The sequence below is a fragment of the Zonotrichia albicollis genome, chromosome 3 (assembly GCF_047830755.1).
Source record: "Zonotrichia albicollis isolate bZonAlb1 chromosome 3, bZonAlb1.hap1, whole genome shotgun sequence".
In the NCBI taxonomy this organism is placed as follows: Eukaryota; Metazoa; Chordata; class Aves; order Passeriformes; family Passerellidae; genus Zonotrichia; species Zonotrichia albicollis.
The window spans coordinates 77,027,849-77,047,042 of NC_133821.1; the positions used below are offsets into that span (position 1 = coordinate 77,027,849).

The window sequence follows — 19,194 nt, forward strand, 5'->3', positions numbered from 1 at the left end:
CTTGCTCGCTGTCACTGGTAGCGGATGTAAGCGGAACAGGGGCTGTGTGTGGCAGGGGTGGTGTCTCCCTGAGATACTGCAATCTCTTGTCAGGAGTGCTACAGTATCAGTGAAATGTCAAGCACCTGTCTAAAAGTCTCAATTTTCTGCTTGACAACTGCTGCGATAGAGAAGATGGATCTTGTGAGCAGAGGTGTCGCAACAAGGGAAAACCAAATCATCATTGTGGGCTCAGAAACAAACCAATCCATTACTCTTTGTACTTCCAGGAAAAGAACCACCTTCTGTCTCTCTGTTTAAAAATGTGTGCTTCAAAAGCATATATTGAACATGCTTAAGAAACCACGTTGAACAAATCCCCCAAACCTTAAGTTTTATGCAGCAATGCAGCAGAATCTCCAGTCAGAGAATGAACAAATTTATGGAGGATTTGAGTTATTTTTAAAGCATTAATTATTTAAATCAAATTGTATTAACCTGTATGTGCTACCAGCTCCTCCTCCCCCATCTCCTCTTCCTACTGAGAAATGCATTCTCTTGATACGATAGTAAATTTTTTTTACTTTATTTTTGTTTATTTACAACCCAGGAAAAAGTCTAAACATTAATGTTTACATTTCCTTATTTCAGTGACTGAAATGTCTTTGTCTGACTATAGTTTAGAAATCAGGGTAGTGGGGGAAAATATGAGATATGTCTATTAAAAAAATAAGATAAAGATATCACATCTAAATTGTTTTAGTCCCATTGAAGAGACCTTTTTCTACATTAAAACCAGGAGCTTTTATACCACTTGGATTAAAAACACACCAAGTATAAACACACCTCCCAGATCTTTTCTATTGGTAAGTCAACTTTTAATCACAAAGAGTAATTATTTTAAAAGAAAAATAAAGTTTAGTGCGTTACAAAGAAAAGTGTGAAAAGCATCTGTATTTTTCTGCAACTAGAAGAAAATGACCTATTTATTTAGTAGCATATGAAATGAAGAGACACTCCAAATGGAGAGTGAAGCCTTCCTGTAGTTCCTACCTACATGGGACATGCTGGAGGTACAGTGCTACCTCATCACCCATCTCAGTGCTGTTTTCTATCTACTTTGCTCTTTGGAAGCAGAGGAAAGGATAAACCATAGTAACCTTCAACCTTCTGTGGGAGAATTAAAGGGTGACAGCAGTGCTAAGGCCCTGCTTCCCAACAGTGATCAACCTGAAAATCATATTATTTATCTGAGGTAACTATCAGTAAGTCTGCACTGGGCCAGATTTTGAAGCCGCCCCTCTTATCTGAGCACAGCTGTCACCAAAATAACAACCTGTGAGGGAAGCAGCAAATTAGAAATTATTAGTATACAAGGAAAGCACAAGCAAACCATATTTCACATAGAGAGAAAGCAACCTTCAAAACAATGTAATAAAAATTCCTCCGTGTTTACAGTTGGCCACAACACACAGGGAAACGCCATGAACTCAGCAGAGTTCAGGCACTGGACTTGTGATAACTGGGCTTGAAATTTTTCCTTGTGGGATGGAGGGATCTTGTTACTAAAAAGGTTCTTGCTAAGGGAGAGCACACACAGCCCCTTCTCTGAGATCCATGGTTTAGCTCCAGGTAGAGCTGCTGTGTCACCCATGCATTGCTGAGCTGGGACAGAACAGCATCCTCCTGGTAAGACAAGGACGACAAATCTGTGGGGGATGCTGATGCTGCCAGCACCCTGGTAAGACAAGCAGGTTCATTCCTAGTGCAGGTGACATGAGGCTTTTTTGTAATTTACTTTATTCTGTTCCAGGAAACTTCTGCAGGGAACCCTTACCTCATATTTTCCTTTCTTCTCCAGTGGCTCAGATTCAGCCTTTGCAGGCACTATACCTTTGTCCCCTAGAAGCTCCTCTAAGATGAAGACAGTTTCCCAGTTGCTATAGTGACGAGCTGGGAAAATATCTGAGTGCATACTGTCACCAAAATAAACAACCTGTGAGAGAAGAAGCAAATTAGAAGTTCATTGTATATGAGGAAAACACAAGCAAACTGTATTTCACAGAGAGAGAAAAAGAGCCTTCAAATGACCTAATAAAAATTCCTCCATGTTTACACTTGGTCAAGACATGCAGAGATCCTATTAATGTCAAGTTTGGGGCTTTATCTTCAACCAGCTCCATCAGGGAAAGGCTGGCCCCACACACCCTCCTTGCTCTCACCCTCCAGGGGCATTGGAAAGGGAAGCCTAACCGGGACCAGCAAAAGGAAGTGTGAGTTTTTTGGCTGGCAGAAATAGCCTGACGGGAAGCCACAGGAAGATTACCAAAAAAATACACTAAACTGAAACGAGTTTTAGACTACACTGGAAACAAGACAGAACATTCTTCTTGGTGACTCAAAACTCTTCTGTGTCCAGGGAGGCATTTATTCACTATGAAAAATGTTGTTACACCATCTTTAGTGGCATTTTTACCTATCCACACCTGTACTTAACATACTCCTAGTTTTTACTGATGCTGTCTTTTAATCTTTATGATCTATTTCCTCAGGGGTATTTCCTGATTACAACCTGATTCTTCCCAAAGCTGCTGAAATGTTTACCCTGCATATGGAAAATTTACATCTAGAAAGTTTACATATTCTACTGATAAGAAGACAAATATGCTACTTCCAGTTCTGGGTTGCAGAACCAATCACATCAATAACTATAATGAAAGTTTGTCTGGTGAATTCTTGAGTGAAACGGTATTTTCAGAAAGATTTACTCTCACTTGTTACATACCTTGGGATCCAACTTGCCAGTCATCTTCTTCAGTAGATCATAAAGCTGGATAGCATTACCTTGGGAATACCAACCAGGCTTGTCCAGTGACAGCAGAGCCTCCTGCTCCTCGTCATTTTCTGAAATCACCAAGCCAAATTGCATGCTGTTAGTGAGACCAGCCCATCCTCCTGTACTTGTGAGATGTGAGAGAAGCTGCCTGTGCACAGCTGGTCTATTTTGACATTAAACCAGCTCCAGTGTCTGGCTCCAGTTCTGGTACTGACCATGGATTCAGTCAAGGTGTTTGGCAGCTGGGGGAAGGCAGACATTTGTGAGAAAAGAAGCAGCTGAGCCTCGTGTGCACTGACTACAGAAGAAGACCTAAGGACTTAAATTCATGGCCTTTGCCACCCAAACACTGCAGCAGTGAAGGCAGGAGGCCACACAGACCAGACTGATGGAGCTGCCACAGATGAAGGTAAAACCATGAGATAAAACAAACTGTAAGAGACAGCATGTACCTTGCCATGCATAAAAATGACCCACAGTTTTTAAGCACTGACATAAACCCAACAAAACAGACTGAAGTAGCTCTTAAGGGCATTCACCAGCCTTAGATCAGCACAAACAATGAGCAGTTCCAGTTATCATACAGTTTTGAAGAAATGATGAGTGGACAAATGATGAGCATACAACAACCCCAATGTTGCTGATGGTGGCATAACCCAAATTGACATGTACCCACTCTGGCAGTGTCAGCAAATTAGAAAATTCAGTAGAAACTGAATCACGCAGCTCTGCCATGGGCTTTGTCTCTGGCTGGTTCCAAAGCATGGAACCAGCCAGAGATCTGTCCCAGTGTCCATGTAACCTTGATGCTTTTTCAAATCCATGTTCTATTCAAATCCCTGTGTTATTGCCAGATGAAGTTCAGCTTCTTGCTGGAGCCAAAATAGCAGTCTCAATGAACCGATAAACTACAATTTCATCAGAAGTATTAATGTGAATGTCTTTTGTCTATTGAACTGGTGAAACAAAAGGTTGATTTTGCTATTTAGTCTCAACCATGTCTTAATTTTATGCTAGAGACAGAAGAGTTAGAAACCAATACAGTACTTAGATCTGACTTAGGTGTAACATCAGAACTTCAGTTTTTCTCTTGCTTTAGAGAATTTTTCAAAGCACTTATAATGTGTTAGGAATAAGAGGAAAAGAGCAACTTCCACTTGGTTAGAGACTGCTGAAAGCTGAAATACAAATTTTGGAGAACAGTGAAATGCTAAGACAGCTTTATGTTTTAAGAGCACTGAAGACCTACATGGAGAAATAAATTGATCTTTGAAAGAAATTAAAAAATAAGCAAAAAGAAGGAATGGGTGTGTGGAGAGAGGAATGAATCCATTCTTTAATATTATGAATCTACAAATTTGGAGAAATGGAGACAAAATGATTCTATATTAAGGCTGTTTTATAAACTAGGAAAAAACAAGGAAATTCAAAGTCGACGTTAACAATTCATGTAAAACTTGTGTGGAAATGTTTTCCTTTGTTCTTCTTCAGGAATGTAACATTAATTACAATAACAATAAATATGTTAGCATCCGTTAATAAAAAAATCATAATTTCCTGACTATTAAAACCTTTGATCAAACAACTTCTGAACAAACAAAAGTTGTCATAACAGTAAATTTATTTTATATTCCTGGTATTTTTAGACATATTTGGATGGCTGGCTGAACAAGTAGACACAATCTTCAAATGACATGGACATAGAAAAAGAAACTTATGAAAACAACTCTTTTGAGATGTTATAAAGTTTTTTGAAATTTTTGAGGATTTGTATCGCTATCATTGTCTTTCCATTTCAGTTAATCAGGAACATACTGGAGAAAAATTAAGCTTTTATGAGGTATTTTCTGAATAATGACATTGTATTTGCAAACAGAAGCCTTATGTATTACAGCAGTTTCAGGAGGCCCCAGTAAAGAGAAAAATCCTGCTTGCTACCTCTATGGAATGGCATGAGGGGAAGTCCTGGCTGCAAAAATTCACTCTAATTACAAGGCAGAAGACCTCTTGCTTTGTGAGAGTATTACTGTCACCCCTAGGAATGGGATTCATCTCATTTACCTCAAGGCATTTGGAATTTAGGCTTCTAATGCACAGTTACAATCTGAGCTAGTTGGCCAGGAACGTGTAGTAGGCAAAAGACGGTGCAACAAGAATTTTCTGGGGTGCCAGCTCTGGAGAAGGAAAGGATTTAATTAAGTGAGAAACTTTGCTTTTAGGCAATGAAATAAAGGGAAATTAATTTCCCCCTTAGAAGGAGGCAGGAAACAGCACTGAGATGTCTAGTTCATTATGGGAACACTTTGATTTTGGAAGGAACTTCATAAATTTGAGGAATTAGGAAAGGTCCTTTAAATTATTTGAGTTGTAGGGTCATAGGGATAACAACTCTGAATGGATAAATCTTGTCTTGAACCATCTCATATGGCTGCTTGTGCTCACACATCAAGGGGTGACTGTCCATTTTATTTTTCTAATCTGGAGTGGAAGGAAATGGATGGTGTTTCAGTTGTGGTGAGTCATAACAGTTTCTAATTTGCTTACATTTGTCCAGCAGCAAAATACAGCTAAGAAAATAATTCTTCAGCACCACCTTTCAAGGCTTTTTGTAGAAGTTCTGCCATGTAAAAAACTGACACACAACAACTTAAAAACCCATCAATGACACCAATGGCTCTGGCCTTGTATCCTTCAGATGGTAGCTACATGACAGCACTACAGAAGTCTGCAAATTTCCTGCAAAAATGCTGCTTAAATGTTTATGGTAGTTCCTAACATATATTAGATATTCCAAGCTGAATACTGGCTACACTCAGTCAAGAGGAAAACTGCTGCTGACCTGCTTTCCACTTTGCTGTTAATGATTCTTCAAAGTTCATTCAAAGGTCAGAAATGCTATAAATATTCTTTCTGCAGGAAGAAACATACATAGATGGGGATTTTTCGGTCTTATAAGCTGGGAGGAAAAGAAGATGCCCTGACAATTTCAAACAGACTGGAACCAAAAGGAATTTCTCTGATGATTTAGATAGAGTGATTTGTTTCCTTCTGAAGCCTCATACAACACTGCAGACCAAATTCCTGGCTGTAGACTGAAAATATGTGGGGGCCTGAATATATGTTGTATTGTGGGATCTGTGTGGGTCCGAGTTGCTCCAAATGAGCTGCAGCTGCAGGGTCCTTAGTTGGGCAGCAGCTGTAGCTCGTGAAGGTAACTGAAATAAATAGGGGTGGGTCAAGAGCCCAGGAGGAGCCCCTGAGAAGAAAGGAAGGAGTGTGCTGCAGAGAATGGAGAAGAGCCCCAGCAGAGAGGCAAGAACAACGCTGCAGCGAAGATTACAACAACTGGTGACCCTGTGTGAGGAAGAACACTGCAACCAAACATTGAAAGAAGGTATGGAATCCCCCGGACAGCCGAGAGCTGTGGCAGCCTGAGAGCTGGGACTTTGGAATATCAGCCAGAGAGCTGGGACTATAGAAGATAGGACAGCTGAGAGCTGTGGCAGCCTGAGAGCTGGGACTGTAGAATATAATATGGCCTTTGAATTAAGGAGCTGTAGCAGCAGAAAGCTGGAAGAATATGGCCTTTAAAGAAAAGAGCCTTGGAACATCTAAAGACAGCCGAGAGCTGTGGCAGCCTGAGAGCTGGGACTGTATAGGGATATGCATATATTCTATGTATGTATCTAGGACAGCTGAGAGCTGGGACTGTATGCATATTGTAATTGTATAATTGTTAAAAGAAAAGGGGGGAAATGTGGGGGCCTGAATATATGTTGTATTGTAAGACCTGTGTGGGTCTGAGTTGCTCCAAATGAGCTGCAGCTGCAGGGTCCTTGGTTGGGCAGCAGCTGTAGCTCGTGAAGGTAACTGAAATAAATAGAGGTGGGTCAAGAGCCCAGGAGGAGCCCCTGAGAAGATAGAAAGGACTGTGCTGCAGAGAATGGAGAAGAGCCCCAGCAGAGAGACAAGAACAACGCTGCAGCGAAGATTACAACAAAAATGTGCCACATCAAGAAATGTAAAGGTACCAAGCAAGTAAAATTAAAATAATTAAACCCAGAAAATCATTCTGTTAAAACACTTGCCCAAACCTAACTGTGGTTCAGAGCAGTCTTCCTGAAGGGAAGTTACTGTTCCTTTTTAAAAACAAACGAAAGCTTGACTCATGCTGGGGCAATATTAACATTGCTGGGATTGCAATTTCCATATAGCTTTGTATAGCTTTGTCTAACAGCTGGGAAATGGCTTCTGATTCAGAAATATACTGTCATCACAAATAAAAGATAAGTTTTTTTCAGATAAACCAGTTCACTAACAAGACTCAATATCCTTTTTCTTGTGAGAATTTTCTTGCCTACCTCTAAATGTGCATTGCAGCTTTAAAGCATGGCCTGAGGAACATCTGGTTTCATTCTGAATGATTATGCAAAAAGTAATCAGTGAAGCTTATTCTCATTTAAATGACAACTGATGGTAATTTACTTTGGCAAAGAGTCACTTTTTGGGAAAGACTTTGCACAGCTTGCTTAGTGCCATCTGCTCTGTGTCCTCTTATGGGTTCCACCTGCTGAGATGGAAAAGGCTGTGAACCTGGGGATCCATCCCCAGCCTGGCTGGTGTTAACACTGTTAGACCCCAGGCCATGGGACAGGGCTCTTGGTTGGGAAGTATGAAGTTAAGAGAGATGCTGAGGTGAGGGCAAATTTATGCTTCAACATTTATCCACCTACACTGAGCCACACCTACACCCAGGGTAATTTTCTTCAGCTCACCCCCCCTGAGGAACCACCCTGTGGGGCCAGGACCCACCAAAGAGCCTGAGGACAGCTCACATCAACCCGACTGGGCAGACAGCAGTGCAAGAAAGCAATTCCAGGTGCCCAGAGGCCCTGCCAGCTGAAAGTGTGCTGGGTTTAACTATAATGTACATACAGCTCCACTACATCCCCTCCTTCTGCCTTTCTCTGGTCAGCCTTTAACCCCTTTCCATACAGACCTAGTTAGACTGTCTATTAGGGTAATTTTTTTCCCCTTTGAGCTGTGCAGTAGTATGAAAAATGTGTGACAATTATGTAGCTGCTCATGCCTGTAGCTGCTTGTGCCTCTTTTTGCCCATGGGCAGCTCTGGTGGGCTCCCTCTGCCTGCAGGCATCTCATGCAGACAGGCTCATGTTCTGCATGCTGAAGCTCTGGTTACCAGCATGGGGGTTGCTGCAAAACAAATTTATTCTATGATCCATAACTATCACACTGATATGCCTCTCTGCAATTTAAAATAATGCCATTTCAGACCCTGAGGGCATTACTAAAAAAGCTGGATTATGTTCCAGGCTTGCAAACATGGTCTGATTCTGGAGAGCATTTTGAGCTCACTTAAGAAAGACAAACTCCTTTCCAAAAGGGAAATCAGAGCAGGAAATTACATCATTTTACAAGGACAAAGGGACCTGCACAGGTGGGTTCTTCCAGTTGTAAAGGTATAACAAGATAGGCTGACATAAGCTGTAGAGTTTCCCTGTGGGCATGTTCTCCGTGAGAAAAGAAAGCAAGCACTGTCCTGGAGGTAAAAGATTCAAGATTCCTGGAGGTAAAACTTCATACCCTGTGGGTACCCTTTTGAGGGTATCATCCATCCAAAATTCCTGTGTATAGACCAATCAACTTTGCTGTGTGGTTTCCACAGTTCACTCAGGTATTACTGTGTGTTTTGCCATCCCTGAATTACTTCTGTGTCCTGGAAGCAGCTGTAAATCCATCTGCCTGTGCACCAGCAATAGCCAGTCCCCTGTGTGATGGCAGGGAAATGATAAAGAACAAAATATTCCCTTAACTTGATGTGCTGAAAGGAAAGGTTAAGGCTTCCCAAAGAGACTGGTTTCAGCCATCTCCATTCTTGGACGTCCAATCTATTTTGTTGTGGGGTTTTCTGTTTCCCCCCATCCCAGAAAAAGCCTGAAGATCACCTCCCCTTCTTGCATCATTCTGCCTTTTTTTGGCTTGTGGCTGATGAGATGGAGGCTGAACTAATTAAAGTAAAAATTCAGTTTTGAAAACTGGAACATGATTTTAAGATTTACATAGGCAGTGATAGATCTTTTGCTTAGTAATCCCAACTTGAGTGTGTTTGGTCATACAGAGGACTAAATAACAGAACCACTAAAAACTGGCTGTTCTCTGGAAGAATGCCACAGATAAAGCTGAGGAAAAAAATACATATACCACCCTGTGGAAAAAAATAAACTATTTCATAATAATTCAAGTACTGTTTATCACATTACCAACAATTACTTTTCTCAGGAAGGACTTCTGTCCTTCCGCTATTTTGCAGGGCCTAGTAAAACCAAAGTACAAAATATCTGTACTTTGTGTATTTATATTTGTGTATTTTTTATTTGTGTATTCTCAACTTGCCCTGGGCATATATAAAAACCACATAATCCTCTGAGCACAAATTAAAAAAAAATATTTTTTTTAGTTTTACCAAAACCTTTTCCACTTTTATTAAAATGTGCCTTACTGCTTAAATTGTGCCAAGTAACAGGCTATGTAGAGATAAGACTGAAGTTTTACTTGTTTACAAGAAAATCAGTAGTTCCTTTAGAGACGTCAGCAAGTAAGTTTCTATGAAGTTTTACTTGTTTATAAGAAAATCAGTAGTCTCTTTAGAGAAGAATCAGCAAATAAGTTTCTCCTGAAGGTTTTGATTGCTGTGTTACAAGAACTGAAAATAACAGCTCCCTACAGATTAAGTAATTTGTTTTCAAAACTGTCAAAGCATTTACTTTCTGCCTTCCCAGGAACAGTGTGGCTAACAAAGCCTTTCTGTTTAAAATACTGATATGATGAAATACAAGCAAGGCCATCTATTTTTCTCAGAAAAGAAAAATCACTTTTTGGAAAATGACTCTCCCACAAATTCATTTTTAATTGTAGCTCATGTGCAAATTTGGCAAGAGTTTTATGTAATTTTATTTAATTGCAATTATAAAAAAGAAAACTTATACTCTGCAAGAGTAAGGTGGATATAACTACATAATTTCACTTCTTCATTGCACATATTTTGTAACGGTTTTCTTGTTCTCTTTTGTTTTTTTTAATTGGGATCTTGGAAAGGTACAAAATGGTATGAAAAGAAATAAATTCCCTCTATAGAGCAGTTTTATTCTGAATCTCATTAGTTTTGTAAAAAGATCCAGAGTTTTATATATGACCAACTTCCAATATTCAGAAAAATAACCATGTTAAAATTAGTACTATAGTATTCCTAGAGATCCCTATATAATTATGGAGAGAGATAGGCCTTTCCAGAAAGCATTTCCAATTAAAGTAAGCTAGGAAAGGTAGGTAATTGAGGGAAAAAAAACCCCTGATATAAATATTCCAGGAATATATAAGTAAGTTCAAGCACCTGTCCATAGCTGGTCTCAGGGAGAACGTGAGATGGAAGCAGAAGGAGGGAAACAGAGAAGAGGAGATGAGGGCCATCAGACAGTTCTGACATAACCTATCACTTCAGAAAAATGCCTCAATTCCTCAATTAAAATCAAAATGAGACACACAAAGCATCTTCTTTGCACTGTGTAGCATTCCAGTTTATCTGACCTGTTTAAGTCTCTCTAGTAATACCTCCTGAAATAAGGCATACTGAAATTTGCTCTTGGACCATACTTTTCCCCATTGAAAACTGACACTGAAGTGTAATAGGGAAAAAGTCCCTGCCATCATTTACCTTGGCCTTAGACTTAAAAAACCCCCAAACACCAAGGACCAAAAAAAGAACAAAAGTTCTTTAATCCTCAGTTACAGAAAAACTAAGAACTTTTTTCCCTATATTTTAATACTTCAGGTATAAAATATATATGAAAACTGGAATAGACAATTTGATCCTGAAGAAATGTATCCCCACAAAGCAATATAAGGATCCTGCTGCAAGGGTCCTTAGCTTTTCATTTTTTCAGTTCTCTAAAATATGTTATTTCAAAGGGAATGATAGGAGACATGAGCATGCATTGTTACCACACTGATTTACCTGGAATACACAATAGACTTTTCATTAACTTTTATATGAAAACTATTTATACAACTAGGTTGATTTATCATTCATAAGTAGTTCCATTCTTTTTTCCTCTCTTATTACACTGTCTCAAGTCCCTACTTTAATTTTATTGATTTATTCTGTCTGAAGTTCCAGCTCCAAATATTGGCTGCTTCTGAAGGGGGGCAGTTTTATATCAACCTTTAAGGACTAACTTAAGATTTAAGATTCGAAATGCAGAAAAATAAATTTAGGAATTAAAAATAAATAAACAAATATACCCATGCAGCTCTGCCTGTTAGTAACTGTACAAGTATAGCTGCAGATAGTGGATAATAAAGCCTTGCTCAGCTTTAGTAATTAAAAGAACCCCACCCAAACCCAGTATTTTTAAGGAAAACTGGATGCCTTAGAGTAATCTTTTTTTTTCTCCTGAAAATAAAAGCTAACATCTGAGACTACTGAGAGAGGGGTTCTGGCTTCTCATGGTAGCAGAGAAGCATTACATTACACATGTAAAAATCATACTGATATTAAACCCATTTGAATATGGCTGTCAGGGAAGACACTACCTCAGCATTGCTTCACATATGTATTAAATAATAGGGAGTAGTCTTTTAGGTTATTCATAGTACTTGGCACCTCAAGTAACGATCAAAGAAGAAATATTTAAGTAGAATATAATGGCATTAAATAGTTAAGGACCAAAGGACCATTTTCTCCCAGAAAATATAGTAACTGCCACTAATAGTTTAAAATCATAGATATGAAAAAATATGAAACATACCCACAATCACCCTGGGTGGTTTTGTTCAGCAGCAAATACACTTTTTTCCTGATATATTTTCTGCTTTACATTTTGTTTCCCTGTGCTTAAGAAATCGTTCAAGAGGCACTGAAAGAGGCACCTAACACTCACTTTAGACTCTCCCCTTGGAGTCATATCTCTGTTCATGTATCATCAATGAATCCTATTGATGATTTTGCAATTTTTTTGCAATGAGAATGATTTTATTACAGTCTCTACTGCATTTTCTATTATTACTATTCCTTTGAGATAAAAACACTTCAAAAAAGGTAAGGAGAAGGTGTGAGTATGTGATGGTAGACAGAGATATGACAACAAATTCACTCTTGAGGTCTGGGGACAATTTCATGGCCCTGTGGATCACAGTCATTAATGAATTCAAAGGAGGGACAAAGAATATGACAGGGTAAGAAAAACTGGCAGAGATTTAAGAAGCTGTTTAAGGTCTGCTAAGAAGCCAGGTATGTCAGGTGACACCATAATGAGAACCAACACAAAACCTTGCTCCTGTATCTATTGAGATACAGTACAACTTCGTATTTAATAAACAAAATGAAAAATGTTAGGAAATTAATGTTCTAGCAAACAGGAAGAGTTCTTACATGTGAAACAGTCACTGTTAATCTCAGAACAATGCGACTGGGCTGGAGATGGCAAGTAAAACTGGAAACTATTCCTTTCTGGCAAAGTATATTTAGTTATCCTTTGCAGGGAAGACTAACATGAAAATATTTGTAGTAATGAGTCTTCTGAAGAAGTAAAAGAGAAACAATTCTTTTGACACTTCCTAAGGTACATGGAAGACAGGGAGGAGAGTCCAGGCAGCCAGCATGGCTTCACCAAGGGAAAATTCTGTCTCACCAGCCTAGTGACTCTGTAATGGAATAACCACAACAGTGGATAAGGGAAAAGCTAAAAATGTCATTTATCTGGACTCCTGCAAGGCCTTTGACAGGATTCCCCTGCACTATCCTTCTCTCCTGAGACCTACCTTGGAATACAGCTTCCAGCTCTGGGATCTTCAGCACAGGAAGGACACAGACCTACTGGACTGAGTCCAGAGGAAGGAGACAAAATTGATCAGGGGGATGGAGCACCTCTTCTATGAGGAAAGGCTGAGAGAACTGTGATTGTTCAGCCTGGAGAAGAGAAAGCGTTGGGGGTGACCTAACTGGGGTCTTGAAGGGAGCTTACAGGAAAGATGGGACAAGAATATTTGCAAGGACATGTAGTGACAGAACGATGGGAAATGGGTTTAAATTGAGAGTAGCTTTAGATTATCTATTAGAAAAAAATCTTTACAGTGAGGGTGGTGATGCATGGGGACAGGTTTCCCAGGGAAGCTGTGAATGCCCCTTCCCTGGAGGTATTCGAGGCGATGTTGTACAGGGCTTGGAGTAACCTGGTCTACCTGAAGGTGTCCATTAGGAGAAAGGTTGGAACTAGATGAGCCTCAAGGTCCCCTCTATGATTAACTTTCCAGTTCCTTATCTGTGCATTTTGTGTGGTTTGCAAAACCACTTGGGCATTTATAGGAAAATGTGCTTTATCTTGTTTCTCAGAACCAAGGGCATTGTGCCAGATCTCTCTATGCAGGAATTTCACAGATAAAAATCTCTTGCTACTAGTATTCCAGAAAAAATAATAATCTTGGAGCATTCAACCTTAGTCTGGCAGTATCACAGAGGCACCTAGAATCTGTGGACAGTAATAACATATGAAGTGGTTTCACAGCAGATATGAATCAAGTTAGAATGAACACATTTGCTAATGAAGAGAAAAAGTCCTGGGGTCACTAACTCTACCTAACAAAACATGCAGCATACATATTGAAGTTTAGGACATCTGGAGCCTAATGTGAATAATAAAGAAAGATTGAAGAACAAAGACAGTGAGGAAGAAGATGGTACACAACTTTTGGTTTTGAGCTTTCAGTTTGCAAGAACTAATTCCTTTTGGAACATTAGCTATGGAGGACTTAGGCTCACCTAAACAATGCAGTGTTCCACAATCGCTTACCAGCCAAGGAATGTCCATTTTTGTATTTTCTGACCTATTATTTCCCTGTACTTGGTGGGAGAAGCAGAGCTGCTCCTGAACAAGGTGACTCTCTACACACTTGATATTTACCTCATGTGATATCCACATCTGCTGTTTGCTACAGATCTCTGCCACTTGCCACTTTGCAGTTCACCTGGTTGCTTCATAAACATTAGGTAAGCTGCCCTATTAAGAAACTGGGAAATTGAGGCAGAGAGCAGCTGTAATATTAAACTGAAGCAGATCTCAGCCCAGACTTTGATTATGACTCGTCTACATGTTCTCAGCTAATTTCTAGGGCTATTTTCACTACTTGCTTCCAATAGCAGATCAAAAGAGCAAAATGTGCTTTTTGCAAAAAACAATTCTACAGACTAACCTTAATAAAAGCCTGACATTTTGGAGAACACACAAGAGAACTCTAAAGCTCCTTAATCAAAACCAGCACATACAGATTCATGGAAACTACGCTGAAGGGAAGCTTTCTGCATCCGTTGCCAGCTCTTGCTTTGCCAGGAATGTACCATATACAATTTTATTTTTGCTTTACTTCAAACTGCCTGGATTTAAATTTCCAAATTGGTTCCCAATCAAATCACAAGGTAACTCTTTATGAGGTTCTCTGTCTACTCATCTATTCTTTTGAATTCTACTGATGACAAAAATTACACAGAGAAAAAAACTCCTTACTTCTATAACGTATTGTTTATGAACATGTTATATATGTCAAAGAATGATTTTTGCCCTGCAAAGTCATACTGGTAAGTCCCCCATTTCACAGGTAATTTTTCTTCCTTCCAGGAATTCTGTTTGGATTTTGACATCATTTTAAGAACTAGAATGTGAAATTATTTCACACAGGTTTGCACTAAATGTTAGTGGATCAGCAAAGTTTACAAATTTGTACTACTGATCCATCCCTCGGGCCCCTCATCTTCCATAGGGTCTGTGCCATTTCTGCATGATATTTGGGTTCCTTGGGGCTCTTGACAGCACTGCAGGTCTGTAATTAGCAATGAGCACACCTCAGCTGGGATTCAGGTGCAGAAACACAGTGTGAAGGCTCTGCAACAGGAAACACAGCTCTGGGTCAGTGTGCAGTGCAGGCACTGCTGTTTGGGCACTGCAAAGCCCTCCATGGACCAGCACTGCTGGCCCTTCACTGCCTGCAGTGGGAGGTGGCTGAGGATACATGGTAGACAGCCAGAGCAGTTTCTACACACTGGTTACTGTATCTATTCCTGGAACTTCATTGTTTCAAAACACACCTTTGATTTTTGAGGTACAGCAATACCCTTAAAACGTTATTCTCAGTCAATTTTTGTTTCAAGGAGCCTGGTGGGTGTCACTGGGGGAGGGTTAATTTTCTTCCAGGTGGCTGATATGGGGGCCATGTTTTGGATTTGTGGTGAGCACAGCAACAAAATAAAATGTTTTTGTTACTGCTGAGCTTACAGAGAGTCAAGGCCTTTTCTGCTTTTAGTACTTTCATGCTGGCAAGGAAAGTTGGAGGTGCCATAGGAGTTTGGGAGGAGACACAGCTGGGACAGTGACCCCAACTGACCAAAGGGATACTCCAGACTATTTGGCATCATGTTCAGTATATAAAGTGAGGGGAGGCAGAAGGAAGGGAAACACAGAGTGATGGAGTTTGCCTTCTCAAGCCACAGTTACGTGTGATGGGGCACTGCTGTCCTGGGCATAGCTGAACACCTGCCTGCCCATGGGAAGCTGTGAATTGTTTTGTTTTGCCTGAGTGCACAGTTTTTGCTTTAATTTCCAAAAGTTAACTTATTAAACTGCTTAACTTATTAAATTGTCTTTATCTCAACCCATGAGTTTCTGCCTTTTACCTTCTGATTATCTCTCCAATCCTGCTGGTGGGGCAGGGAGGGAGTGGCTTGGCTGCTGGCTGGGCTGAAATCACGACAGCGAGAGGCTTGCAACTCCATACAAAAAAATAGCTTCTTAAAATGATCCATTTCTCTGATACAGATTTGGCAAGTAAAAAAGCCAGGTTTTGAATAAGCTACCAAGGGTGTACATCCTATTTAGAAACAGCAGTAGAGTCTGGTAATAATCTACATAAATTTATATGCTTTCCAGAGGGACATTTATTATTCCATGGACAAAATAAAATGTATCTGTTTAACCATATAATAATAAAATTGTACAAAACAAATAAAATGGAAATATGTATTCTCTTAATGCCAGAACAGCTGCTGAGTTGTGCATGGTTTGCCTCTCTAGTGTTCCTTTCAGTCTTTTGAAATTTCAATTTGGTTCTTCCCCCCCAGACATGGACACTATTGTATGTGCTGGGAAATAGAATGAAGGTGAAAAGACAATCATAACCACAATTTCACCCTTCTAGTCTAGAATTGTGAGTATTGAATCACATTATCTTCTAAAAAATTGCTACACATTCTTTAGCATTTCTAAGGAAACATAAACATGAGAACTCAACGTATTATTACAGAATGCCTGCTACTACTGCTGCAACAAACCCGTTGGTGTTATTAGCACCATGCTCTAACCAGCTGAGCTAATCTCAGGGCTAATAAGAGTAGGTTTGGCAAGCCTTGCTCATATATGGAAATATACTTTTGCTTTTCTCTTCCATACAGAACTGGGTCTCCACATTCAGTGTAAAATCTTCCATGAATCCCAAGCATTTTTACGCATCATATATTATTATTAGACTATAAATGTAGTCTAAGTTGAGTGTACACTGCTTTGCTTCTATATATTGTCTGTTTTTCTTAGAGAATATGAAGGGAAAGAATCATCTCCTCTTAATAACATTTTCATGTTTTGGAGAAGAATTCCCTTAAGCCAGATAATCTGCTGAACACAGTTTTGTCTGGAATACAAAGTGGTCATTTAGGCATTTTGGCTTCGGTTTTGAAAACACAGGTTTTAGGTTATGGCAATTTATGTTCTGTGGGCACCCACTGGCAGGAGAGAGTTGGGTTGACAGGCCCTTAGCTCATTCTGCTGTAAAAAGAAGCTGCATTTTTTAGATTAATTTGGCTTCCTAAGTGGGGCAGTTTCCCTGCCTTATCTCTCTGGTATAATCCAGATCAGACTGTACTAGAGTTCTACTCTCTGCTAGCATTCTGAAATAAAAGACAATAAAGAAACAACACCAGAAGGTGATCACAGAACTATGACAGAGGTTCTTCTGTTGACTTTTAATGACCTCCTAATTACATGGTGTATGTGTGTGTTTCAAGGCATTTGACATGCTTCTCTATGAAGGAAGTTTCTTTCATAAAATGAAACACAAACATGGCCTGAACCACTGGTATGCAGCTGTCATCTAAAATAAATAACTAATTGAGCTTATCACTTTCAATAATTTGAAATAATTGCTGGATAACTATCAAATAACTTGATTAATTTCAATATAGAAATTGAAATTAATTTACTAATTAAAATTTACTACAATAAATTTACTAAGTAAAGGTCATGGGTCCGCTTCCCTGAAATTACAAAGGACATATTAACAAACCATAAAAATTAAATCTAGCAGAATTAATTGAAATAATGTCAATTTTTCCATATGCTAAGTCTTTAAAAAGAGCTAAAAGGATTTTCACAATCAAGACTGACGAGTCCTTATTCAAACTGAGTTTTCTTCACTGCTTCTGGATTAGGACATTACATATCTTAGGTGAACATACATATCTGCCAGAGATACGGTGCAGGGGAGGTCACTCAATATCTTGGTTCTTTAGTTCAAACAAAAAAGCCAGTGCTTTTTTTTCTAGCATTTGTTTATCTGGTCTGCCTGTGGGCTCCTAGAAGACAGAAAGTGACTCTTATCACATCCTTACACAACAGCTTAAAGAAAAGGGGTTTGAGTTTTATCCTTCAAGGCCTTGAATATAACATGATGTAATCAATAGCTAGGATTTTGTAGTAGTGTTACTGTAGCAGTTACTGTAACTCCTTTTAAAAATGAAAATATACTCTCTATACACAAAGAATTCTGTTTTGGAGTACTTGGCAAATATGTTAAACATGTTTTCCAGTTTTAACAAAAGGAATATTGTAGATACCATGCTTTTGAAAGCAGCAGTTTAAACTTTCTTTGAACTAGTTGTCTGTAATATTCTTATCAGCTCTGTGCCAAACACGCTATTTAATATCAAAGGTAATCAGCTGAAGCAACCCCTGCTGTCTCTATGCAGAAGCAAGTTGCAGTTTTTCACTGTTTTGATTTTTGGATGAATGACTTATTGTTCCTTTTATCCTCTGAAGCACTTTGAACACTATGCAAACATATAAGGACTTTGGCCTGACATATTTACCGTAAGTTTTTTTCTTTTAAAGAAGGATGGGCATTGGAGAATGCATCTCAATACTCAGCAACAAAGAGATGCCTTACTTTAAACACTTAGAAAAGAAAAATTAAATAGGGAGTTGTTTATGAACAGCAGTGAAAATAATGGGGACTATCTTCCTATGAAGTTTTCCTGTGCTGTTGCATTCACTGAAAGTCTCTTAGGGTGCAGGGTCTCTCAAATGACCCAACTACTGGGTCATTTACCAGTAGCTGGGTCATTTGTAGCCAGGTTCTCATGGATGGATACTCAGAAGGGGAAGTTTGTACTGCAGTCTTTCTCTGGGTTGGCAGTGATAGTCCCATCTTTTCCTCTCCAGCCTGCTGAGGGTGTAATATCTCACAGAATGCCAGGCCAGACTCAAATGTGGTTGAAATTGCAGTATTGATAGAGGTTTGCAGTAAGGGATGGGTGGAAATTCCTACCCACATATACCACAAGATTGCATAATCCTCAATGGTTAGGCAAACACAGTGGCCTGTGTCCTGGCAGCTCTTCTGGCTAATATGGTTGAGCCAAAGGAGCTCAAGGAGCACCAAACCCAATTTCCATTGGCCAGTTCAGCTGATAACCAGGTACCTCCCATGGCCAGTTTCAGGCATTAGCTGAAATCTCAGCCCTTGGCCCGTGCTCCAGGTTTATAGTGAATTGCTGTAGTCAGGCCAACATGGTGCCCTCCTGGTAGAAACAAAAATAGAGCTTTGCTGCCCAACCTCCAGCTTCTGATGTGCTGTAAAATGCTTGAGTGAAACCCATAATTTGTGTAAATAAATTTGTATAAATGATGTGATGACAATCTGGCCTCACTTCTGAAGCAAGTACCAGTAAAGCCTGTTAAAAAATCAACCCCAAACAACCAGAACAAAACACACTCACTCCACTCCTCTTCCTAAGAAAAGGAACGGCTTCCCAGCTCGGATTGCCAAGAGGAATGTGCTGTAAGAGAAAGTAATTCTTTGGCTTCCACATGGTCTAACTACTACAGAGTCACAACTTGAAGGACTTACACCAGTTTAACCATGTCAGTGCAGCAGTGGCTACACACACTATCAGTGCAAGCTGCAGTGTCTCCTGCATTTCACAAAAGGTTTATAAATGATGCACTGCCAGTTAGTGATCAATTCTGTGTCCTCAAGTTCTAATT

At 39.5% G+C, this 19,194-nt stretch overlaps 1 protein-coding gene across 1 annotated transcript in view; it reads right to left on the minus strand.

The window, feature by feature from the left end:
• Positions 1–19,194, minus strand: part of NT5DC1 (5'-nucleotidase domain containing 1) — a 126,857-nt gene that overhangs the window by 15,537 nt on the left and 92,126 nt on the right. The window contains exons 9-10 of the mRNA XM_005490688.4: positions 2,765–2,883; positions 1,817–1,975 (exon numbers count right to left, since the gene is read on the minus strand). Of these exons, the coding sequence (XP_005490745.1) occupies positions 1,817–1,975; positions 2,765–2,883 (278 nt within the window). The remainder of the gene's footprint in view (positions 1–1,816; positions 1,976–2,764; positions 2,884–19,194) is intronic.